Genomic DNA, 23316 nt, shown 5'->3' on the forward strand with positions numbered 1-23316 from the left:
GGTTAGTGTATGTTCATGGGCTGCAGACAGACAGCAGACACCAGACAGACAGGCTGGTTAGTGTGTGTTCATGGGCTGCAGACAGACAGCAGACACCAGACAGACAGGCTGGTTAGTGTATGTTCATGGGCTGCAGACAGACAGCAGACACCAGACAGACAGGCTGGTTAGTGTATGTTCATGGGCTGCAGACAGACAGCAGACACCAGACAGACAGGCTGGTTAGTGTATGTTCATGGGCTGCAGACAGACAGCAGACACCAGACAGACAGGCTGGTTAGTGTATGTTCATGGGCTGCAGACAGACAGCAGACACCATAGACAAACAAACAGGCTGCTGTTTAGATGGGGAGAACACATACACAGAGAGAACACTAATAACAACTTAGAGCTGAAGCCCAATACAATTACAGTGCAATTACCATAACTCTCCAAGTCAAGTGATAATTGAGACCATTGCAATTACACCACAATGAACTGTGTGACTGTGTTTGGAGGGCATTTAATGAGCTGTTGATGAGGGAGAGATTAACTGGAAGATGAGAATAGTCTCTGTGTGCTGCAGTATCAAGGGGTCTGATAGATGCCTGGGGTCCTGTTCATTAGGCACCAAACAGAAGAAAACAGACTGAAACAGGGAGGGACTACTTGGACTTGTCCACTACATGGTCCAATAAGAAATGCTAATTTTCATTTTCCGTAGCAAATCTTTTAAAACTGTTTTCCATTGTGTGCTCTAATGAACATGCCCCTGATGATGCGACTCACCACATCAGGGTTCTCCTCGATAGCCTTGACCTGGACCTGTAGCTTCTTCACCTCGCGGTCGTAGGCGTTGTGTGGCACGGCCAGGTCGTACATGGTCAGCGACCAGAAGGTGGCGTAGAACTGGGGTCGGAGGTCGTCCCAGACGCGGGGCGGGTGCAGGGACACCACGGCCTCATGCACCGGCGACATCACCAGCTCACACGCCGCCACGTACTTATGGACCTTCTGCTGCTGCCGGTTGCTCTTCTCAGCTTTCTTCAGCTCATCATACTTAGACTGGGGAGAGAGGAGGGGACACTGTTTCAGTACAGGAGTTTATGCAGTCTGAAAGCAGCAGCCTGGGTCAGCCTGATCCATGGTGCTGTACTATACATGACTCCCAGCAGGACAGTGAGTCTGATCTGTTCCCAGACACACAACCTGACATGATGAATGTGTGTCAGATGTGATTGTTCAGATGGCGTGACCATGTCGTGTGACGGCAGCAGAGGGGGAACTCAGGATGTTTCACGCCCGGCCAGGGGGACAGTAAATCAGGTTACACAGCACATGGGAGGAGCGCGGCTGTCGCTCTCTGGAACTAAAACCATTCTTCTTCCAGAACTCTATATGGCCAGTGTTCTCAAAGCATTACTGTGCACATCAATTCAAGGTTGCAGTCGTATGAGTTTGTATTGAATATATTTGTAGATCTGTTATACTCACTGTGGATGTATCCATTGGTCATATTGTACAAGCTAAGGGTGAACTACCAGAGGGAAGGAGACTACTCACCAGGATCTGATGTCCGTACATGGGGCGTGAGAGGAAGAAGGCAGCGTCGTGGGGGGTGTGGAACTGGTTACAGAGGATGTCGATGGAGGGAACACGCTTGATGTAATCCTCAGTACTCAGGTTGGAGGCCAGGAAGCCACCGAACTGGACCAGGGTGTCGTGACACTGTAGCCAGGGGACAGGGGAGAGAGTCAGAGTGTCCAGAATGGCACCCTAACCCTTCTTTAGTGCACTACTTTTGACAAGGGCCCGCATGGGCTCTGGTCGAAAGTAGTGCTCTATATAGGAAATAGGGTGCTATTTTTTACACATACCAAGGAGTTCTTTCTCCCTTATTGCACAGACATGTTTGTGTGTTATTAATCCCACAGTTCCTCATTTGTTTAAGGACACAACCTGGTTTATTAAAACCATCCATCAATGTGGCCCAATACGGCACACAGAGGCAATTTTGGGAGATTATCGACGAGGAAACCTCACAGCTTCAAGGCAACTTGGGGGAATTAAACTAAACATCATTGTCAGCTGTGTAATGTTTAAGAAATGTAGTAATGAAAAAAAGGGAGAATTCCATTCCCCTGATGTAGCTTATCGACATGACTTCAACTTACCCTCTGCAGGTTATGAGTACGTACCTGGTCGTAGAGCTTGCCCACCAGTTTGAGGTGTTTCTCGCCCCCCTCCAGAAACACCACGCCATTGCGTTGCTGGGCCATGAGGAGACAGAGGGGCAGAGCCAGCTCATGGTCCAACAGGGCATCCTTTAGACGCTGGGACGACTTCTTAGTGTTACGGATCTGACCAAAGTAACCACCCTGGGGACAGAAAGAAAATATAATTGAATTATTTCAAGTCATGCTGAGCAATAGCCAACTAATGCAATGTGCCTCAGCTTTGAGCTAGTCATGGTGTATAGTTTCAACGTTTAAGTCAGACTAAAGATGGCCCTGTACCTCAGCTTTGAGCTGCTCCCCTCCAGTCATAGCCTCCATCTGCTCTGATGTCATCTCGTCCGTGATCTCGATGCCGGCCATCTTCTGCACCACCTCTTTTAGAATCAGCAGGTCAAAACTGCAGTGGGGGGAAAACACAACAGAAACACATTGTATGCATATTTGTGAATGCGGACAAACAAATAGTATGTGCACATACACAAAAATAAACACGTGTCAACAAACACGGTTGGGTGAAAACAATCATAGGAGTAGCTAAGGACAGCGCACTAATAATAGTATAATTCAGCAAATCTACATGACAATTCTGTCCCATGCTGTTTCATGGGCACTATGGCAGAGAGCCACCTCTATTTACTTCCCCTGCATCCCTGGCCCTGGAGAAGGATGGGAGAGGGAGGGAGGGATCAAGAGAAAGTTGCCATGGAGCCTAGTGTGATTCGCTACCTGCTGACTCCAGCCATTACAGGGAGACCAGCACTGTGATAATTACCCTCCCCTCCTCCATGGGTGCCCAAACACCCACACAGTCAGCATCCTCCTCATCAACACCACATTACTCAGCAGCTCTGCCCAAGCCAGGGCCCTGCAGGGAGGCACAACAACAGCCAAGGCTCCTCTCCCTCTGCCCCTACCTCTCAGCCCAGAGCCTGGCCAGACAGAGGGGACCCAGTTGACTGACTACGAGCGACAGACTCCATCACAATGAATCAAATCAGAGCCAGCAAGCCAATGAGGTGGCTGTCTGCCTGACGAGGAGTTATTGTTACCTCTTCCCTGCTTTCAGCGTATTGGTCACATACTGGAGGAGGCCGGCCAACTCGATTGGGTATTTCCTGAACACCGCTCCACACAGACTAGCCAGGCCTGGATAGGAGACAGGAGAAAGGTCAGCAGATCATTAGTTAGCAAGCAGACATATGTTGCATAAAACACGGTCAACTAAAGTAGAGTTGCACTGGGATGTCACTACATGGAACTAAAGCCCACCCTAATGCCCCTTTGATAATAAAGCTGATTCGTGACATCAGGGTCGTGTTTGGTAGGGTACACTGTAGTAAAACATTTTGTAACGTAAAATGAAAATCTGAGTTCAGGTGGTACCTCCCCTTTTCACACCATTTCCAAATATTTTCTCCTGAACACAACCCAAGTCAAATAATCCCCCCACATTGCTGTAGTAGTGAACTCACTCTGAAGCCAGGAGGATATCGTAGTGTCGTCATGTTTCATCTTCTCTTTCTCTGGATTGGCCAGCGCTTCAATAATGCAATCTATGGGCAACGAGTTAAGGGGCACAACATGGCAAGTCTTAATACAGTCTGACTACTATGGCTGGACTAGAGCATTCCAAATACAGTGGGGAAAAAAAGTATTTAGTCAGCCACCAATTGTGCAAGTTCTCCCACTTAAAAAGATGAGAGAGGCCTGTAATTTTCATCATAGGTACACGTCAACTATGACAGACAAAATGAGAAAGAAAAATCCAGAAAATTACATTGTAGGATTTTTAATGAATTTATTTGCTAATTATGGTGGAAAATAAGTATTTGGTCAATAACAAAAGTTTCTCAATACTTTGTTATATACCCTTTATTGGCAATGACACAGGTCAAATGTTTTCTGTAAGTCTTCACAAGGTTTTCACACACTGTTTCTGGTATTTTGGCCCATTCCTCCATGCAGATCTCCTCTAGAGCAGTGATGTTTTGGGGCTGTCGCTGGGCAACACAGACTTTCAACTCCCTCCAAAGATTTTCTATGGGGTTGAGATCTGGAGACTGGCTAGGCCACTCCAGGACCTTGAAATGCTTCTTACGAAGCCACTCCTTCGTTGCCCGGGCGGTGTGTTTGGGATCATTGTCATGCTGAAAGACCCAGCCACATTTCATCTTCAATGCCCTTGCTGATGGAAGGAGGTTTTCACTCAAAATCTCACGATACATGGCCCCATTCATTCTTTCCTTTACACGGATCAGTCGTCCTGGTCCCTTTGCAGAAAAACAGCCCCAAAGCATGATGTTTCCACCCCCATGCTTCACAGAAGGTATGGTGTTCTTTGGATGCAACTCAGCATTCTTTGTCCTCCAAACACGACGAGTTGAGTTTTTACCAAAAGGTTCTACTTTGGTTTCATCTGACCATATGACATTCTCCCAATCCTCTTCTGGATCATCCAAATGCACTCTAGCAAACTTCAGACGGGCCTGGACATGTACTGGCTTAAGCAGGGGGACACGTCTTGCACTGCAGGATTTGAGTCCCTGGCGGCGTAGTGTGTTACTGATTGTAGGCTTTGTTACTTTGGTCCCAGCTCTCTGCAGGTCATTCACTAGGTCCCCCCGTGTGGTTCTGGGATTTTTGCTCACCGTTCTTGTCATCATTTTGACCCGACAGGGTGAGATCTTGCGTGGAGCCCCAGATCGAGGGAGATTATCAGTGGTCTTGTATGTCTTCCATTTCCTAATAATTGCTCCCACAGTTGATTTCTTCAAACCAAGCTGCTTACCTATTGCAGATTCAGTCTTCCCAGCCTGGTGCAGGTCTACAATTTTGTTTCTGGTGTCCTTTGACAGCTCTTTGGTCTTGGCCATAGTGGAGTTTGGAGTGTGACTGTTTGAGGTTGTGGACAGGTGTCTTTTATGCTGATAACAAGTTCAAACAGGTGCCATTAATACAGGTAACGAGTGGAGGACAGAGGAGCCTCTTAAAGAAGAAGTTACATGTCTGTGAGAGCCAGAAATCTTGCTTGTTTGTAGGTGACCAAATACTTATTTTCCACCATAATTTGCAAATAAATTCATTAAAAATCCTACAATGTGATTTTCTGGATTTTTTTTCCTCAATTTGTCAGTCATAGTTGACGTGTACCTATGATGAAAATTACAGGCCTCTCTCATCTTTTTAAGTGGGAGAACTTGCACAATTGGTGGCTGACTAAATACTTTTTTTCCCCACTGTACATAGTTAAACATAGTACTGAATGTGTATAAATACATCAGTAAAAACAGCAAGTCACGAAATGGCAGAGTAAGGATACAGGCCATGACGTCATAGTTGAGCGAGGTGAGGTATTTGAGGGAGTCTACCACTGGACCGATGAGGTTGTCATACCACTGGATCTGAGACAGGATCTGAGAGAGTGACAATAAATACCTGGTTAATACAATACAGACCAGAGTGAGGCTCTCTCTCCACTAGCCTACCTATTGTTCCTGCAGTAAGGAGCATTCACCATCTTCATCAAATGTTTTCATCATTTATTTGCAGAGAATCGCCAAAAAGCCTACCCGTATGCAAATTAGGGAGACAAATTACCAATTCAATTCGGTAGGCTACTGACGAGTCACTCACTTTAACGTCACTGTCTGGCAAGTCCTGTTGGACTTCATATCGAAAATAAAACAAGATCTTTAGTTTACTTGTCCGGATAAGATACCATGGACATAACTACGTTTGCACGATTGATGAATGGCAAGGATATATGGGATCGACTTTATTCACTGAGTTGACACCTTTTATAAACTAGTCAAGCTTGCTGTTTGTCAATCAAAGCACAGTACATTTACTATGTGCCACCTTTCTGTGGCTGCATATGAAACACAGCAGGGTCCAATGTTAACTTTTTTTTCTCACTGGCCCGGTGGGCCAGTTGGCCAAAAATCTACTGGCCCTAACAGAATTTCTACTGGCCCAGACATGGTGTAGTTCTTAAATGCATTGCGGTCATGCAGGGCAAATAGTTTGGCATGTGTTCTCCCTGTATTCAGCTATTAAGAGGCTTCATTTGGTTATTACAATATGTACACTAACAGTCAGACGTTTGGACTCACCTACTCATTCAAGGGTTTTTCTTAATGTTTTTACATTGTAGAATTATAGTGAAGACATCAAATCTATGAAATAACACATATGGAATCATGTAGTAACCAAAAAAGTGTTAAACAAATCGAAATATATTCTATATTTGAGATTCTTCAAATAGCCACCCTTTGCCTTGATGACTCTATTCTTTAGAATTGCATTGTATTAACTGCATTCATTTTTGTTTCGAAAGTATGTCGTTTTGAGATTTCAAAATAGGACGCTGCCCCTTTAAGACCAACGTTCCAAAAGAGATCTCAACATGGCTACAGTAGGCTAGCAAAGACTAATGGCAGGTGTCTTTTTGTAGCTTTCTTTTTGCAGACTATCAACAGTAGCCAGCATATTGCTAGTATGTTAGCTATTGAAGGTTTACATTTGTAAATCACTTTGCCTAAAATAAATAAGTTCAGCGAGTAGATTGCTATTGCTAACAACCCATCCACAACGCACGACTATACATGATAAAGTGAAAATCTGAGGACCGCACCAGACCCTAACCCGCTAATATAGAAAATGCGCTGTAGGCTACAGTCAGACATGATGGAACGAGTTTTTGACAGGGGGTGCAGGATTTTTTTGTTGCCCAATTTAGATATGCTTCTGCTTATAATTTCAGACATTTTGGTAGGCTATTTGTTAGTCAACTTGTCTATAATTAGATACATGTAACTTCTCGTCTGTCATTATATGGTGCCATAGAAGACTAAATAAACCCTTGCTCACCAGAATAATGTCATAAATGGATAGAATGAATGCTTCAATCTAGTTGACATCGGTCAATTTCTCTGTCATCTCTGCTTTAAAACTGGAAAGATTTTTTTGTGCAAAATGTCAACTTGACCGGTTGTAAGGAAATAGAAAGCTGTGAAAACAACCCAAGATGTTCAGCTTGGAAGCATATTTTATGTGGTTGAAATACTATCAGCTTTTATGATGCTGATAAAGATAGCACCTCTATAGACGGTATCTAACGGTGCATTCTCTCAAGACGCTGAAAGAAAGAAATCATATTTCTCCACTCCTGTTCCCAAGTCAAAATGTTACCTACATTTGGTATATCATTTTACCCCAAGAAATGCGTAATTCTGTAGGAGTTAATATTAAGGCTATGTGGGAGGTTTCAGACCTACAGTCAGTGTCCAGATTTCAGTTTCCATTTAAACCATCTGAACAGTTGGCTACAGTTCCCTTGACGTGCCATACGCTTATTTGAAGTTCCGTCTTGTGACTGTCATATTTGTTTAGGGCCTCACAATCATCACACATAACATAGCCGGCACTGCTATCATCCTCTTTTACCACTTCACAAAATATTTCCCAAACATGACTTATCTGGCCCTCCAGTCACTTTATTATTATTTTTGCCTCCATGGATCGACATTAACATTTCCTGCCCTTTCCCACATGCATTTGGCGATTGGCATGTAGGCTATTTTGCACTTACAGTTAGGCCCTAAAGCTTCCGCACTAATGCCAGATAGCCTAAAATAATGAAAGAAACATCTCAATGTAGCCTATAGATACAGTTGAAGTCGTAAGTTTACATACACTTAGGTTGGAGTCATTAAAACTTGTTTTTCAACCACGCCACAATATTCTTGTTAACAAACTGTAGTTTTGGCAAGTTGGTTAGGACATCTACTTTGTGCATGACACAAGTAATTTTGTGCATGACACAAGCACCCCCGCAGCATCATGCTGTGGGGATGCTTTGCTGCAGGTGGGACTGGTGCACTTCACAAAATAGATGGCATCATGAGGAAGGAAAATTATGTGGATATATTGAAGCAACATCTCAAGACATCAGACAGGAAGTTAAAGCTTGGTCACAAATGGGTCTTCCAAATGGACAACTCTTCCAAAGTTGTGGCAAAATGGCTTAAGGACAACAAAGTCAAGTTATTGGAGTGGCCATCACAAAGCCCTGACCTCAATCTTATAGAACATTTGTGGACAGAACTGAAAAAGCGTGTGCGAAAAAGGAGGCCTACAAACCTGACTCAGTTACACCAGCTCTGTCAGGAGGAATGGGCCAAAATTCACCCAACTTATTGTGGGAAGCTTGTGGAAGGCTACCCGAAACATTTGACCCAAGTTAAACAATTTAAAGGCAATGCTACCAAATACTAATTGAGTGTATGTAAACTTCTGACCCACTGGGAATGTGATGAAAGAAATAAAATCTGAAATAAATCATTCTTTCTACTTTTATTCTGACATTTCACATTCTTAAAATAAAGTGGTGATCCTAACTGACCTAAGACAGGGAAGTTTTACTAGGATTAAATGTCAGGAATTGTGAAAAACTGAGTTTAAATGTATTTGGCTAAGGTGTATGTAAACTTCCGACTTCAACTGTATATACATTGCACAATAATGATCCATTCAGGTATTGTTTTTTCCCTTTATTCAACCCACCCGCCCTTCATCCACACAATATTTAATGAGCCTAAACCCACCCGCCCCCCGGATATAACCGCAAGGACTGAGGGATATGAGTCAACCCATGCATCACTAATGGGTTCTTCTTTTTGCTCTGGACTGCTCACGTGTGCTGTGGTAAGGCACCAACTCATGTAGGCTACTGCTCGAGAAGTTGTGATGCGGGAGCGTGGTGGTGCTTGAATGAACCGCAAATCATATTGCTCAAATACAAATAGCATGACATTTACACTTGTAGTCTTCCAAGGTAGAGTAGGTAAATGTTGAACTGGAATGCAAAAATGCGCAAAAAAGTTACTGGCCGGATAGGGCCACTCCCTGACGAGATCCACTGGCCCAACACGTGTTTACTGCCCGCGAAAGAAAATAAATGAATGTGCCAGAAAATCATAGGCTAAGTGGATTTCGACTCATCTTTACCACATTATATGGGACGTGCAAATTCACTCACATTATAATGGGACATGCAAATTCACTCACATTATAATGGGACATGCAAATTCATGCGCTCTCCCGCCGTGTAGTTTGACTGCAACCACAGCACACTACTTGATGGGTCATTCGCGAATGAACTGCTTTATTTTTTTTACGGATCTTTTTGGTGAATGTCGGGAACAGAATCGCATCAGTGAAAGCGCCGCATAGGTGAAAGAGCTGTTAATTTGGCTCCCTGATTTGCATACTGCTACTACTGCTTTTTGATCTCAAAACAACGTTTTTCTGCAGATAAGTTACAAAATCATTCTAAAGCGGGTGAATCCTCACTGTAGAAACAATAAATAGTGGGGAGAGCATGTAAATCTGGCCCACGCTGATTTGCAGGCCATCTAATAATTTGGACAGGTAAATATTTATTTGAACGTGCATTTCACAACATAATGGTAGCCTACCCTTTGGGCTTTACATTGGAGATTTGCAATTTCTTCATGGTTCTAGGTCGATTTTTAAGCATTTTGAACTTAGAGCCGTTTGGGAACCAAATGGGCCATCTCTTTTACGTGAACGGAGGAGTCAAATGAGCAGGCTCACAGAAAATACTTGGAATTCCCGAGCACACAACACACACACACCAAAGTACCGAGAGGCGGGACCGACAGCAGACTGTCAAACCAGCAGTGTTTCCCTGTCATCGCTGACTTGTAACTGACAGGCGCCTGTCCTATCAATAGATGCTATAAGATGCATATCGTTCATTCTAGCAGGAGCGGGCTTGGCAACCTATATATTTATTATGGACACAGTATGATTTACATTAGTTATCTTGTTGTTATTAGTCCCATCCTTCAGCTCCATTCAACCCCTCCCATCTATCTCTAAACACCATCCATATAGGATTTCTATTTGCCATATATTTTTCAACTGTACTGTGATGTTTCACAAAAGTTCTGAACCCTTCTATTCTCATTGTTTCTACAGATTGTAAATTGAAAAAACATTTTTGCTAAAAGTTTATATTTACATGTTAATATTATCTTCAGATTATAACTATTACGTCTCATATTTTAACTAAATGTAATCTATTAGCTTCCAAAATGTAAGTAGGTATATCTAGCTGTCCAATAACACAGAATGGCTTATCCTGCACTTTGTAAAAACCCAGAGTGCATTGAGTGAATGTTGGAAAAAGATTTTGGTTCCTTACTAAACATAGCAATGTGAATGCAAAGAGGACTCAGACCACAAAATAGGTGAAGTGAACTGGCAAAAGAGTTGAGTCCTCATTCAAAGGAAAGGGCAGCGTGAATACAAAGAGAACAGAGTTATTTTGCTTTATTTTTTACCCCAGAGTTCACTTTAAAGAGGACTGAGATCATTTTTTAAAAGAGGACTATATGTGAAAACACCCTCAGAGGCCATTCAGTCAGACTGCAGGCTGAGAGACGAAGAGATGGAATGGAGGCTTTAAGAGGAGCAGCACAGCTTATTCCTGACTCAGTCAGTTCCCGTCCTCCTCTCTCTCCTCCTTCCACTGTCAGGCAGAGCCACAGAGCCAAGCCCTTTCTCATTCTATTAATGTCCTGCTGCTGAGGCACCACAAAACCCCCTCCACTCATCTCCTCTTTCTGTTTGGCCGACAATTTTCCTCAAGTAATTTTTGGAGATGTGAGAGATTTAGGGGAGGGTTAGGGAATAGTGCTTATGCCGTAGAGAGGGACAGGAGAGGACATGGATGGGGGTGTTCTAGCAAGATAAGACAGGCTCTGATGGAGAGTAAACAGTCGCAGTGAATCAAATTTACATTCAGCCCCCATTTTCAGCAGCAGCTTATCTTTACAATGGTAGATTTTTATCTATACAGTCGCCTTAAAAGAATGTCTCTCTGCCCCATCGAGATTGTGTCCTCTACTGAGCCCTTTTCACTGTCAAGATGAAATACTCAGTTAAAGTAGGAGTAGGGCATTAACTATTTAACAAGTCTGGAGATATCATTCAAAATAAGGCTAATATTAGTGTCCGTATTTTAACACTGCTTTCAACTGTACAGTAGGTGAATAGAAGTTCATAAAATGATTGAGAATACATACATAGTCAAAGAGGATGGTGGGGTTGCTATGGCTCAGCTTGCCTATCTGGCGCCCAGATGGTTTCACATTCTCTTTGGTCAATCGCCTGGGAAAAAGAAAGGAAGAAAGAGATTGAAGCATCTTGCTGCCAATACATTTAACCCTGACAATTATGTGGCACCCCTGGTTTGATGGTTAGGCTAGATTGAAAAACATTATTTAGTAGAAGAATTTACAACTAATAATGAACTTGCACTCAATGGTTGCTTGCTTCATGCTGATATCCATTTATCAAAATTATATTTTTCCCCTCTCACACAGCATTATTGACAAAATTATGATTCATGTCAACAAAACTAAGGGAAGGAAATGTTTGTACACTAATCCATGCTTGTTAAAACCTACAGCTCACACCAGAGAGACACAGACAGACACATTGTGGTGGGGAGTAATGACAATGTCAGTGTGTGGATGTTAAAATACAGTGAGGTCTGAGGTAGGCTTGTCTGCGAGGGAGGGAGGGAGAGGGGTGGTGATTGAGAAGTAGGTAGCTAAAGCACCACCACCAGGCACTCATTTCCTACTGCGGTGCTGCACAGCACACGCATACTGTATACACGATGCAGACCAGGGACAGGCACGACACATTAATTCCCTTCCTTGTTCTCGTCTGCATTAGCCACCTTGTAGTGACGCAGAGCAGTTGTGACATTTCACTCAGCAGCGCTGTATCCATATCAAGAGGTATGGTTAATGACGTCCAAGCAATGTTCCATTTTCATGATTAATAAGCACTGGACTAAAAGCACCGACATCCTTCAGTTAATTACACAAGACTAAGATGCAAACAGGGACAGCAAAGGGATGGATTGAATGAATAATCAAATGTAATTATTCAGTAGCAGCAACTTAAGTAACAATGGTTTGTACAACATGGGGCTAGGGGCTGGTGAGAAGGTCAATGACCTATGAGAGCAGGACAGCAGGCCAGAGGAGAAGGGTTGTAGTGCTGCTACGCTAGCCTCAAATCTGACATGGATGGGAGTAGTCCACTCAAGTGCATCTCTGGAGCAATTTTCTCTAATCCCCCCCACTCCAGCTCTCCCTGCCTGCCTTCCACTGCACCAGAGCTGCAGGATCTCAGCCCTCCTCCACTTCATCCATTAGTCTCCCCTCCTACACAATAAACTGTCCCATCCCCCAGCACGCTGGTGTGCTTATATTCCCTATCACCAACACCACCACACACCCTCAGGGTCATTCCTCTTGTCAAGGCGCTCACACACGCAAACACAAGCAATCAGTGGAAACACCTTCATAGGAGCCAGAGCGTTTACAAAATATGTGTGTGTGTGTGTGTGGGGGGGGGGGGGGGGACCCTGGCTGGCCGAGCAGTGTTCCTGCCGGGTGGGATCCAGCAGAATATTGATGACTCTAGGGAAAGGAGGCCTGCTCCATACCCAGCTGCCAGCTTCCATTAAAATAAATGGAGGAATTACCTTTTTTATTTTCTTCCGTGAGGGGGGTTGGGCTCGGGGGGGTGGGTAGAGTAGGAAACAAACCATTGCTTCCCAAGGTGCCTGCTCTGTCTTACATTATCACACAGCCCAGAGGTGCTGGCTTTGTGTGTGTGGTGGCAGTGATGGGAATACTTCCAATGTTCACTGGTACAGTACAGGGAGCAGTGAAACATTAGGCCTCAGGCACAAACATTGAATGAAGATGTACTTCCACACATGGAAAACAAGTATGTATCATACAGCATTCCTGTGAAAAACAGTAAATATGAGGTATACAGTAGCAAATACTATGCATGTACCATGAAGTGCCATTGGAAATGCATAGGATTTCATTTTAAAAGGGACAGTCCAGAATTGGTATATTCTATCCTTCAGCCGTTTACCAAAACAAGTGACAGGGTGATCACTTTGTGTTTCAAATCCCGAATGGCTCCATTAATGCAATCGTGCCAAAATCAAATAGACTGTAAGCATGTTATACAGCCAGTGTGATGATCAGGTGCTTATCATTCCTCATGCAATAAAGACAGTTCCTCTTAGGACGTACACTACCAGTCAAAGGTTTGCACACACCTACTCATTCAAGGGATTTTCTTTCTTTTTTACTATTTTCTACATTGTACAATAGTAGTGAAGACATGAAAACTATTAAATAACACACATGGAATCATGTAGTAAACAAAAAAGGGCTAAACAAATCAAAATATATTTTATATTTGAGATTCTTCAAATAGCCATCCTTTGCCTTGATGACAGCTTTGCACACTCTTGGCATTCTCTCAAGCAGCTTCATGAGGTAGTCACCTGGAATGCATTTCAATTAACAGGTGTGCCTTCTTAAAAGTTAATTTGTGGAATTTCTTTCCTTCTTAATGCGTTTGAGCCAATCAGTTGTGTTGTGACAAGGTGGGGGGTTATACAGAAGATAGCCCTATTTGGTAAAAGACCAAGTCCATATTATGGCAAGAACAGCTCAAATAAGCAAAGAGAAACGACAGTCCATCATTACTTTAAGACATGAAGGTCAGTCAATGCGGAAAATGTGAAGCACTTTGAAAGTTTCTTCAAGTACAGTCACAAAAACCATCAAGCGCTAGCTCTCATGAAACTAGCTCTCATGAGGACCGCCACAGGAAAGGAAGAACCAGAGTTACCTCTGCTACAGCGGATAGGTTCATTATAGTTACCAGCCTAAGAAATTGCAGCCCAAATAAATGCTTCACAAAGTTGAAGTAACAGGCACATTTCAACATCAAATGTTCAGAGGACACTGTGTGAATCAGGCCTTCATGGTCTAATTGCTGCAAAGAAACCACCACTAAAGAACACCAATAAGAAGAGACTTACTTGGGCCAAGAAACACAAGCAATGGACATTAGACCGGTGGAAATCTGTCCTTTGGTCTGGAGTCCAAATTGGATACTTTTGGTTCCAACCGCCGTGTCTTTGTGAGACGCAGTGTGGGTGAACGGATGATCTCCGCATGTGTAGCTCCCACCGTGAAGCATGGAGGAGGTGGTGTTATGGTGTGGGGGTGCTTTGCTGGTGAGACTGTCTGATTTATTTAGAATTCAAGGCACACTTAACCAGCATGGCTACCACAGCATTCTGCAGCGATACGCCATCCCATTTGGTTTGGGCTTAGTGGGACTAGCATTTGTTTTTTAACAGGACAATGACCCAACACACCTCCAGGCTGTGTAAGGGCTATTTTACCAAGAAGGAGAGTGATGGAGTGCTGCATCAGATGACCTGGCCTCCACAATCCCCCGACCTCAACCAAATTGAGATGGTTTGGGATGAGTTGGACCGCAGTGAAGGCAAAGCAGCCAACAAGTGCTCAGCATATGTGGGAACTCCTTCAAGACTGTTGGAAAAGCATTCCAGGTGAGGCTGGTTGAGAGAATGCCAAGCGTGTGCAAAGCTGTCATCAAGGCAAAGGGTGGCTACTTTGAAAAAATCTCAAATATAAAATATATTTTGATTTGTTTAACACTTTTTTTGGTTCCTACTTGATTCCACATGTGTTATTTCATAGTTTTGATGTCTTCACTACACAATGTAGAAAATAGTAAAAAATAAAGAAAAACCCTTGAATGAGTAGGTGTGTCCAAACTTTTGACTGGTACTGTATGTGCACAACATTTTCACTGTGCTAAAATATAATTTATTCCGCTCCAGGTATTATAGCAGTAAGAAATGTGGTGAATCGAGTGAACATGTAGTCCGGATATTCAGTAGGGTGTGAGTGGCTGAAACTCAGCACTGACCCCACAAAGCCCAGTGTTTCAGAAATAAAACGAGCCTGGGGCCCATTCCAAAGTAGGCACCCACACCAGCCCACATCTGCTATTATGAGTGTGTGTGTGTGTGTGTGTGTGTGTCAGCGTGTATGTGTGTGAGAGCGTGTCTTTATGGAAGTGCGAGCGAGAATGTTTTTGAGAACTAGATTCAATGAAATATTACTGGCCCAGTTAATGGCCTATTTTGTGTGCAAGCCATTAGTAGATGTGAGCACTTATATCAAATAATGCCATGAAAGTCACAGAACAGTCCTAGCTGTGCCAACCTAAAAATGTACCATGGTAACCATAGCTGCATGTTAGCGCTTCTCAGCAGCACCCACCACACACACACCAGCGTTCATACACATTTAGACAGATGGAATTTCACAACTTTTCCATGACCTTCAATCAAATTTCCATGACGAACAATTGGCAGCATCTATGTACATATAAAAAAAGTAAGGGTAAATGTGGTATCAACACTGGGAGACTACTCTCTGATCCAATGTACAGTCGTGGTCAAAAGTTCTGAGAATGACACAAATACTAATTTTCACAAAGTCTGCTGCCTCAGTTTTGATGATGGCAATTTGCATATACTCCAGAATGTCATGAAGAGTGATCAGATGAATTGCAATTAATTGCAAAGTCCCTCTTTGCCATTCAAATTTACTTAATCCCCCAAAAACATTTCCACTGCATTTCAGCCCTGCCACAAAAGGACCAGCTGACATCATGTCAGTGATTCTCTCGTTAACACAGGTGAGAGTGTTGACGAGGACAAGGCTGGAGATCACTCTGTCATGCTGATTGAGTTAGAAGAACAGACTGGAAGCTTTAAAAGGAGGGTGGTGCTTGAAATCATTGTTCTTCCTCTGTTAACCATGGTTACCTGCAAGGAAACACGTGCCGTCATCATTGTTTTGCACAAAAAGGGCTTCACAGGCAAGGATATTGCTGCTAGTAAGATTGCACTTAAATCAACCATTTATCGGATCATCAAGAACTTCAAGGAGAGGTTCAATTATTGTGAAGGCGGCGTCAGGGCGCCCAAGAAAGTCCAGCAAGCGCCAGGACCGTCTCCTAAAGTTGATTCAGCTGCGGGATCGGGGCACCACCAGTGCAGAGCTTGCTCAGGAATGGCAGCAGGCAGGTGTGAGTGCATCTGCATGCACAGTGAGGCGAATACTTTTGGAGGATGGCCTGGTGTCAAGAAGGGCAGCAAAGAAGCCACTTCTCTCCAGGAAAAACATCAGGGACAGACTGATATTCTGCAAAAGGTATAGGGATTGGACTGCTGAGGACTGGGGTAAAGTCATTTTCTCTGATGAATCCCCTTTCCGATTGTTTGGGGCATCCGGAAAACACCTTGTCCGGAGAAGACAAGGTGTCATGCCAACAGTAAAGCATCCTGAGACCATTCATGTGTGGGGTTGCTTCTCAGCCAAGGGAGTGGGCTCACTCACAATTTTGCCTAAGAACACAGCCATGAATAAAGAATGGTACCAACACATCCTCAGGGAGCAACTTCTCCCAACCATCCAAGAACAGTTTGGTGACGACCAAAACCTTTTCCAGCAAGATGGAGCACCTTGCCATAAGGCAAAAGTGATAACTAAGTGGCTCGGGGAACAAAACACAGACATTTTGGGTCCATGGCCAGGAAACTCCCCAGACCTTAATCCCATTGAGAACTTGTGGTCGATCCTCAAGAGGCGGGTGGACAAACAAAAACACACAAATTCTGACAAACTCCAATGATTGATTATGCAAGAATGGGCTGCCATCAGTCAGGATGTGGCCCAGAAGTTAATTGACAGCATGCCAGGGCAGATTGCAGAGGTCTTGAAAAAGAAGGGTCAACACTGCAAATATTGACTCTTTGCATAAACTAAATGTCATTGTCAATAAAAGCCTTTGACACTTATGGAATGCTTGTAATTATACTTCAGTATACCATAGTAACATCTGACAAAAATATCTCATAACACTGAAGCAGCGAACTTTGTGAAGACCAATACTTGTGTCATTCTCAAAACTTTTGACCACGACTGTACCATCTCCTGTCGTTGGGCAAGGCACTTAACCCTCCCACCAAGTAGAACAACCTGTTAGGCAACTGCATAAAACACATGTGGTCAACCGTCAGTGGCTCAGTCTGGAGAACTACTGGGTGGGCAGGCTTTTGATCCAGCCCTGTTCAAACACATCAGAGTTCATTTATCAAGGTCCGGTTGAGCAGCTCATTTCTAAAATGTGGTTTGTTAGAGGGGGACTGGAATAAAAGCCTGCACACCTATTAGCTCTCCTGAAGGATGGTTGACCACCCTTAATAAAACATTGCAACATTACACCCAAAAACGTTTTATGCCTTTATAAAATAATTAGCTCATTCAATATATCAAAGATCAAATGGCTATGGTAGGCTACAAATCTTTTTATTCAGCTGAAGCAAGCCCACACATTTTCTTCAGGAAATGTATATTTTCTTGTTTAGTCATTTATCTTCGCTACCTTAGAAGTGTTTAATTTGCAGGCTGAGTAGCATCTATTGAGTTGCAATGTCCCATACATTGGATGCCCAAATCAACTGGAAGTATCTACAAAACAAGTTTTGAATTGGCTACCTAGTTAGTCTGTTTTCTATCATATTTGATAGGCTATTCTCTCTCCTTGAGCAATGGCCCATTCACACACATACAGGTGATGCGCGCACACAGACTCTAAAGTTTCATATTACGATCCTGGCTGATATGTTTTTTTTAAAAATTAATTTCCATGACTTTTCAGGTTCTACCATTTTCCAGGCCTGGAAAACAATTGTAAAATCCCATGACTTTACCAGGATTTTCATGACCGTACGAACCCTGACACACACACATACCTTTTGACAAGTTTCCAACAGCAACCACTGAAAGCTCAATGGACAAAGTAACTGAGTTTATCTCCTAGAAGAATTTGTGAGAAACACTGACTGGCTTTGAGGGTGCTTTCCTAGAGATGCTGCTACATTATACTCAAGGGGCATGGGTTGGACGCCTGAATTAGTTTAGATGCCTGAAAAGTCTATAAAAAGGAACCTATGAGTTGTGGGTGCAGAAAACGTGACTTCTAAGTGCCACAACCAAACGTTGGATAAAACAGCAGGCACTATATCTAACTGGTAAGGCGGTAGGTAGGCGTAGCAACGTGACTTACTTCATGATGTATTTGGCTCTGTCCACAGTCTGAGCTTTGACCTTGACCAGCAGCGGGTGGCTGGTGTACGTCTCGTTCTTCCACTGCCCGTATAGCCGGTACCTGGGGACCACAGGTAGAACACAGGTGGGTGGGTTAACACTGACATAGAGTACCAGTCAAAAGTTTGGACACCTACTCATTCAAGGGTTTTTCTTTATTTTTACTATTTTCTAAATTGTAGAATAATAGTGAAGACATCAAAACTATGAAATAACACATGGAATCAAGTAGTAACCAAAAAAGTGTTAAACAAATCAAAACATATTTTATATTTGAGATTCTTCAAATAGCCTTCCACAAGCTTCCCAAGTTGGGTGAATTTTGGCCCATTCCTCCTGACACAGCTGGTGTAACTGAGTCAGGTTTGTAGGCCTCCTTGCTCGCACACACCTTTTCAGTTCTGCCCACACATTTTCTATAGGATTGAGGTCAGGGCTTTGTGATGGCCACTCCAATACCTTGACTTTGTTGTCCTTAAGCCATTTTGCCACAACTTTGGAAGGATGCTTGGGGTCATTGTCCATTTGGGAGACCCATTTGCGACCAAGCTTTAACTTCCTGACTGATGTCTTGAGATTTTGCTTCAATATATCCACAAGTTCCTTTCCTCATGATGCCAACTATTTTGTGAAGTGCACCAGTCCCTCCTGCAGCAAAGCACCCCCACAACATGATGCTGCCACCCCCGTGCTTCACAGTTGGGATGGTGTTCTTCGGCTTGCAAGGTCCCCCTTTTTCCTCCAAACATAACGATGGTCATTATGGCCAAACAGTTCTATTTTTTGTTTCATCAGACCAGAGGACATTTCTACAAAAAGTACTATATTTGTCTACATGTGCAGTTGCAAACCGTAATTTGGCTTTTTTAATGGCGGTTTTGGAGCAGTGGCTTCTTCCTTGCTGAGCGGCCTTTCAGGTTATGTCGATATAGGACTAGTTTTACTGTGGATATGGATAATTTTGTACCTGTTTCCTCCAGCATCTTCACAAGGTCCTTTGCTGTTGTTCTGGGATTGATTTGCACTTTTCACACCAAAGTACGTTCATCTCTAGGAGACAGAATGCATCTCCTTCCTGAGCGGTATGACGTCTGCGTGGTCCCATGGTGTTTATACTTGCGTACTATTGTTTGTACAGATGAACGTGGTACCTTCAGGCGTTTGGAAATTGCTCCCAAGGATGAACCAGGCTTGTGGAGGTCTACCATTTTTTTTCTGAGGTCTTGGCTGATTTCTTTTGCTTTTCCCATGATGTCAAGCAAAGAGGCACTGAGTTTGAAGGTAGGCCTTGAAATACATCCACAGGTACACCTCCAATTGACTCAAATGATGTCAATTAGCCTATCAGAAGCTTCTAAAGCCATGACATCATTTTCTGGAATTTTCCAAGCCGTTTAAAGGCACAGTCAACTTAGTGTATGTAAACTTCTGACCCACTGGAATTGTGATACAGTGAATTATAAGTGAAATAATCTTTCTGTAAACAATTGTTGGAAAAATGACTTGTGTCATGCACAAAGTAGATGTCCTAACCGACTTGCCAAAACTATAGTTTGTTAACAAGAAATTTGTGGAGTGGTTGAAAAAACAAGTTTTAATGACTCCAACCTAAGTGTATGTAAACTTCCGACTTCAACTGTATATATATATAGATATAGATATGTTTCACCTGTGCTGGTAAGGGAACAGCTTGAAGAGGCCCCAGAGCTCTTCTGACATGCAGGCGTTGCATTCCATTAGAGAGAGCGAGGGCAGCAGCACCTGGTCTGCAATGCTCAGGAAACAACTCAGCAACGTGTCCTAGTAGGGAACAGCAGCACAGAGCACAGACCACAGTGTGTGGATGCTTACAGAATGATATTCTATTTATTACTCTTGCTGATTAATACAACAAGGCTGTTCTAAGTCACTTCTTGGTCCCATTTACTTTGATAACTCACCATTTTGTCCTTGATGTGGTCATTTCGACCCTCACTTTGGTACTGGAGGAACAAAAGAGAACAAGAGGACAATTAATGAGATGAAGCTAGAGTAGGAGAGGGTATGCCAATGAATTTTCCTTCGGGGATCAATTAAAGCATTACTTATCATCAATGGACTTTAGGCAAACTGATGGTAGGGCCTGTACCTCTTTCATGAAGCCCTTGCCCAGTCGTACTATCTTGGCAAAGAGGATGGGGTCGTGGGAGAGGTGAGGCCCCAGGTAGCAGAGCATGCTGAACACGTCCCTGCGCAGGTCCTCAAAGCTCTCGGCAGGTCTGGGGGCCCGCTTGTTCCTCAGGGGCCTCATCACACAGCCCTTGGCCCCTTTGGGGACCCCGGCTCTGCAAGGGAAACACATGTGAGACAGGGCGTACTAAACACAGCAACATACAGCCTCCACTGCTCTAGTGTGAAGAGGAAGTGGTTCTGTTTGTGGTTGTCGTTATGTCTGTGTGTATTCAGTGTGTCCCTACAATTAAATGAAAGGCTGGCATCAGAGGATGTTATAGTCTGGCTGGCTGTGTATGTACACTCTGGCATGTCGTGTTGCGGTGTATTTAGGTGCATCTCTTTGTTCCACCAGTGTGCGAAGAGCACTAAGTGAATCTGTGGGAGCGGGCAGGCACCTGCGGTACAGCGGCTCCACAGTCAGGTGCAGCAGCTGGCATAGTGCCAGGGCGATGGCCTTGTGAGAGGTGGCGTAGAAGGCGGGCATCTGGTCCATAATGTTCTGGGCATGGTTCCAGTCGCCGATCCTCAGCAGCGCTTCCAGCAGGCCCAGCTTCTGGTTATCAGGAGGCTGAGGGGAGAGGGGGAGATGCTGAGAGTATGTGTGCTTGAGTGAAGATCAGGGCAATTGGAGCAGCAGAAGCAGTAGTTAGAGAGCAGCTCTTCCTAAGTCCTTAGTTTATGACTGTCAGTCATAAACTAGCTGAGGGATCTCACACAGTACAAAGCAGGCCCATTAAAAGAGGTTACGGAGGATTTGCAAATACAAAGCCTAGTCAGTAAATCCCAAGACGTCATTTACTCCAGCAGCACTGGATGGGAACAAGGAACGGTAGAAATCCCTCATCCTATCTGACGCTGCACTTCATATGTGTGTGACTGACACAACTAACTGTGACACAGCATAGTAACAAGGCAGTGCTGTCAGGGAGAGGCTGTGACGTGGGATGAGAAAGCTAGCTAGAGGACGAGCGGATATTCTGCTCCTTCAATGTTGCTCTCACTTCTTTTTGCGACCAGGCTATTCTCTAAATTTGCCCTCTTCTCCCACTGTGGGCTTAATTTTTAAATATTTTTTTTAATTGAGAGAAGAAAACAATAAAAAAAAAATGAAAGCCAAAGCAAAAACTATTGTTGAAACAGATATTCACTCAATTTAGCATTAGAATGACTCCGGCACCCAGTTGACTGAGATGCAAACTGACAATCTGGAGCTTGGACTGGAGGCTGGAGTTATTTTAGAAACATGGCCCACAAAAGCCTTCAGTGTTGCTATTCGTTACTGTTAGCACGCGGGATGGGGGGTGGAGAAGCGGTCCGTGTGGAGTCTGTACGTTTAACACCACGTCTGTGGCTGTGGCCTGACCGCTGCAGCGCTAATTAACAGACCTCCTCTGGTCCATCAATTACTGCCTGTGCTGTCTGTCTGTGGTCCTCAGCAGCACGGCTCTGCCTCAGACAGACACTGACTAGCAACTCGTTAACACACACAGCAATAAAGCATTTCCTTTCCCTTCACCTACACCCTGTGGCAGCCTTATAAAGACTGGGATTCATCATGGAAAACAAAGAAGGACACCTGATGGAAGTAGAGTTGTGCTTCAGTACAGAACCGGTACCCAAATGTGCAGACATGTTTTTCAAATGGTAGAAATATACAGTGGGGAGAACAAGTATTTGATACACTGCCGATTTTGCAGGTTTTCCTACTTACAAAGCATGTAGAGGTCTGTAATTTTTATCCTAGGTACACTTCAACTGTGAGAGACGGAATCTAAAACAATAATCCAGAAAATCCCATTGTATGATTTTTAAGTAATTAATTTGCATTTTATTGCATGACATAAGTATTTGATCACCTACCAACCAGGAAGAATTCCGGCTCTCACAGACCTGTTAGTTTTTCTTTAAGAAGCCCTCCTGTTCTCCACTCATTACCTGTATTAACTGCATCGGTTTGAACTCGTTACCTGTATAAAAGACACCTGTCCACACACTCAATCAAACAGACTCCAACCTCTCCACAATGGCCAAGACCAGAGAGCTGTGTAAGGACATCAGGGATAAAATTGTAGACCTGCACAAGGCAGGGATGGGCTACAGGACAATAAGGAAGCAGCTTGGTGAGAAGGCAACAACTGTTGCCGCAATTATTAGAAAATGGAAGAAGTTCAAGATGACGGTCAATCACCCTCGGTCTGGGGCTCCATGCAAGATCTCACCTCGTGGGGCATCAATGATCATGAGGAAGGTGAGGGATCAGCCCAGAACTACACGGCAGGACCTGGTCAATGACCTGAAGAGAGCTGGGACCACAGTCTCAAAGAAAACCATTAGTAACACACTACGCCGTCATGGATTAAAATCCTGCAGCGCACGCAAGGTCCCCCTGCTCAAGCCAGCGCATGTCCAGGCCCGTCTGAAGTTTGCCAATGACCATCTGGATGATCCAGAGGTGGAATGGGAGAAGGTCATGTGGTCTGAGCGTCTGCTAAATGACGTAAATGTAAATGTAAATGTCTGATGAGACAAAAATAGAGCTTTTTGGTCTAAACTCCACTCGCCGTGTTTGGAGGAAGAAGAAGGATGAGTACAACCCCAAGAACACCATCCCAACCGTGAAGCATGGAGGTGGAAACATCATTCTTTGGGGATACTTTTCTGCAAAGGGGACAGGACAACTGCACCGTATTGAGGGGAGGATGGATGGGGCCATGTATCGCGAGATCTTGGCCAACAACCTCCTTCCCTCA

At 43.9% G+C, this 23316-nt stretch overlaps 1 protein-coding gene across 2 annotated transcripts in view; it reads right to left on the reverse strand.

The window, feature by feature from the left end:
- Positions 1-23316, reverse strand: part of LOC311142073 (THO complex subunit 2-like) — a gene marked incomplete at its 5' end in the record, with an annotated part of 60178 nt that overhangs the window by 23849 nt on the left and 13013 nt on the right. For both annotated transcript variants that reach the window (XM_084177634.1, XM_084177633.1), the window contains 13 exons: positions 769-1044; positions 1543-1707; positions 2178-2357; positions 2496-2613; positions 3266-3362; positions 3689-3769; positions 5536-5629; positions 11330-11414; positions 18312-18413; positions 20022-20152; positions 20293-20334; positions 20481-20676; positions 20962-21134. In XM_084177634.1, coding sequence (XP_084033760.1) covers positions 769-1044; positions 1543-1707; positions 2178-2357; positions 2496-2613; positions 3266-3362; positions 3689-3769; positions 5536-5629; positions 11330-11414; positions 18312-18413; positions 20022-20152; positions 20293-20334; positions 20481-20676; positions 20962-21134 — 1740 coding nt within the window. The remainder of the gene's footprint in view (positions 1-768; positions 1045-1542; positions 1708-2177; positions 2358-2495; positions 2614-3265; positions 3363-3688; positions 3770-5535; positions 5630-11329; positions 11415-18311; positions 18414-20021; positions 20153-20292; positions 20335-20480; positions 20677-20961; positions 21135-23316) is intronic.

This window comes from Coregonus lavaretus (genome assembly GCF_964263955.1).
Source record: "Coregonus lavaretus genome assembly, chromosome: 15".
Classification (NCBI taxonomy): domain Eukaryota; kingdom Metazoa; phylum Chordata; class Actinopteri; order Salmoniformes; family Salmonidae; genus Coregonus; species Coregonus lavaretus.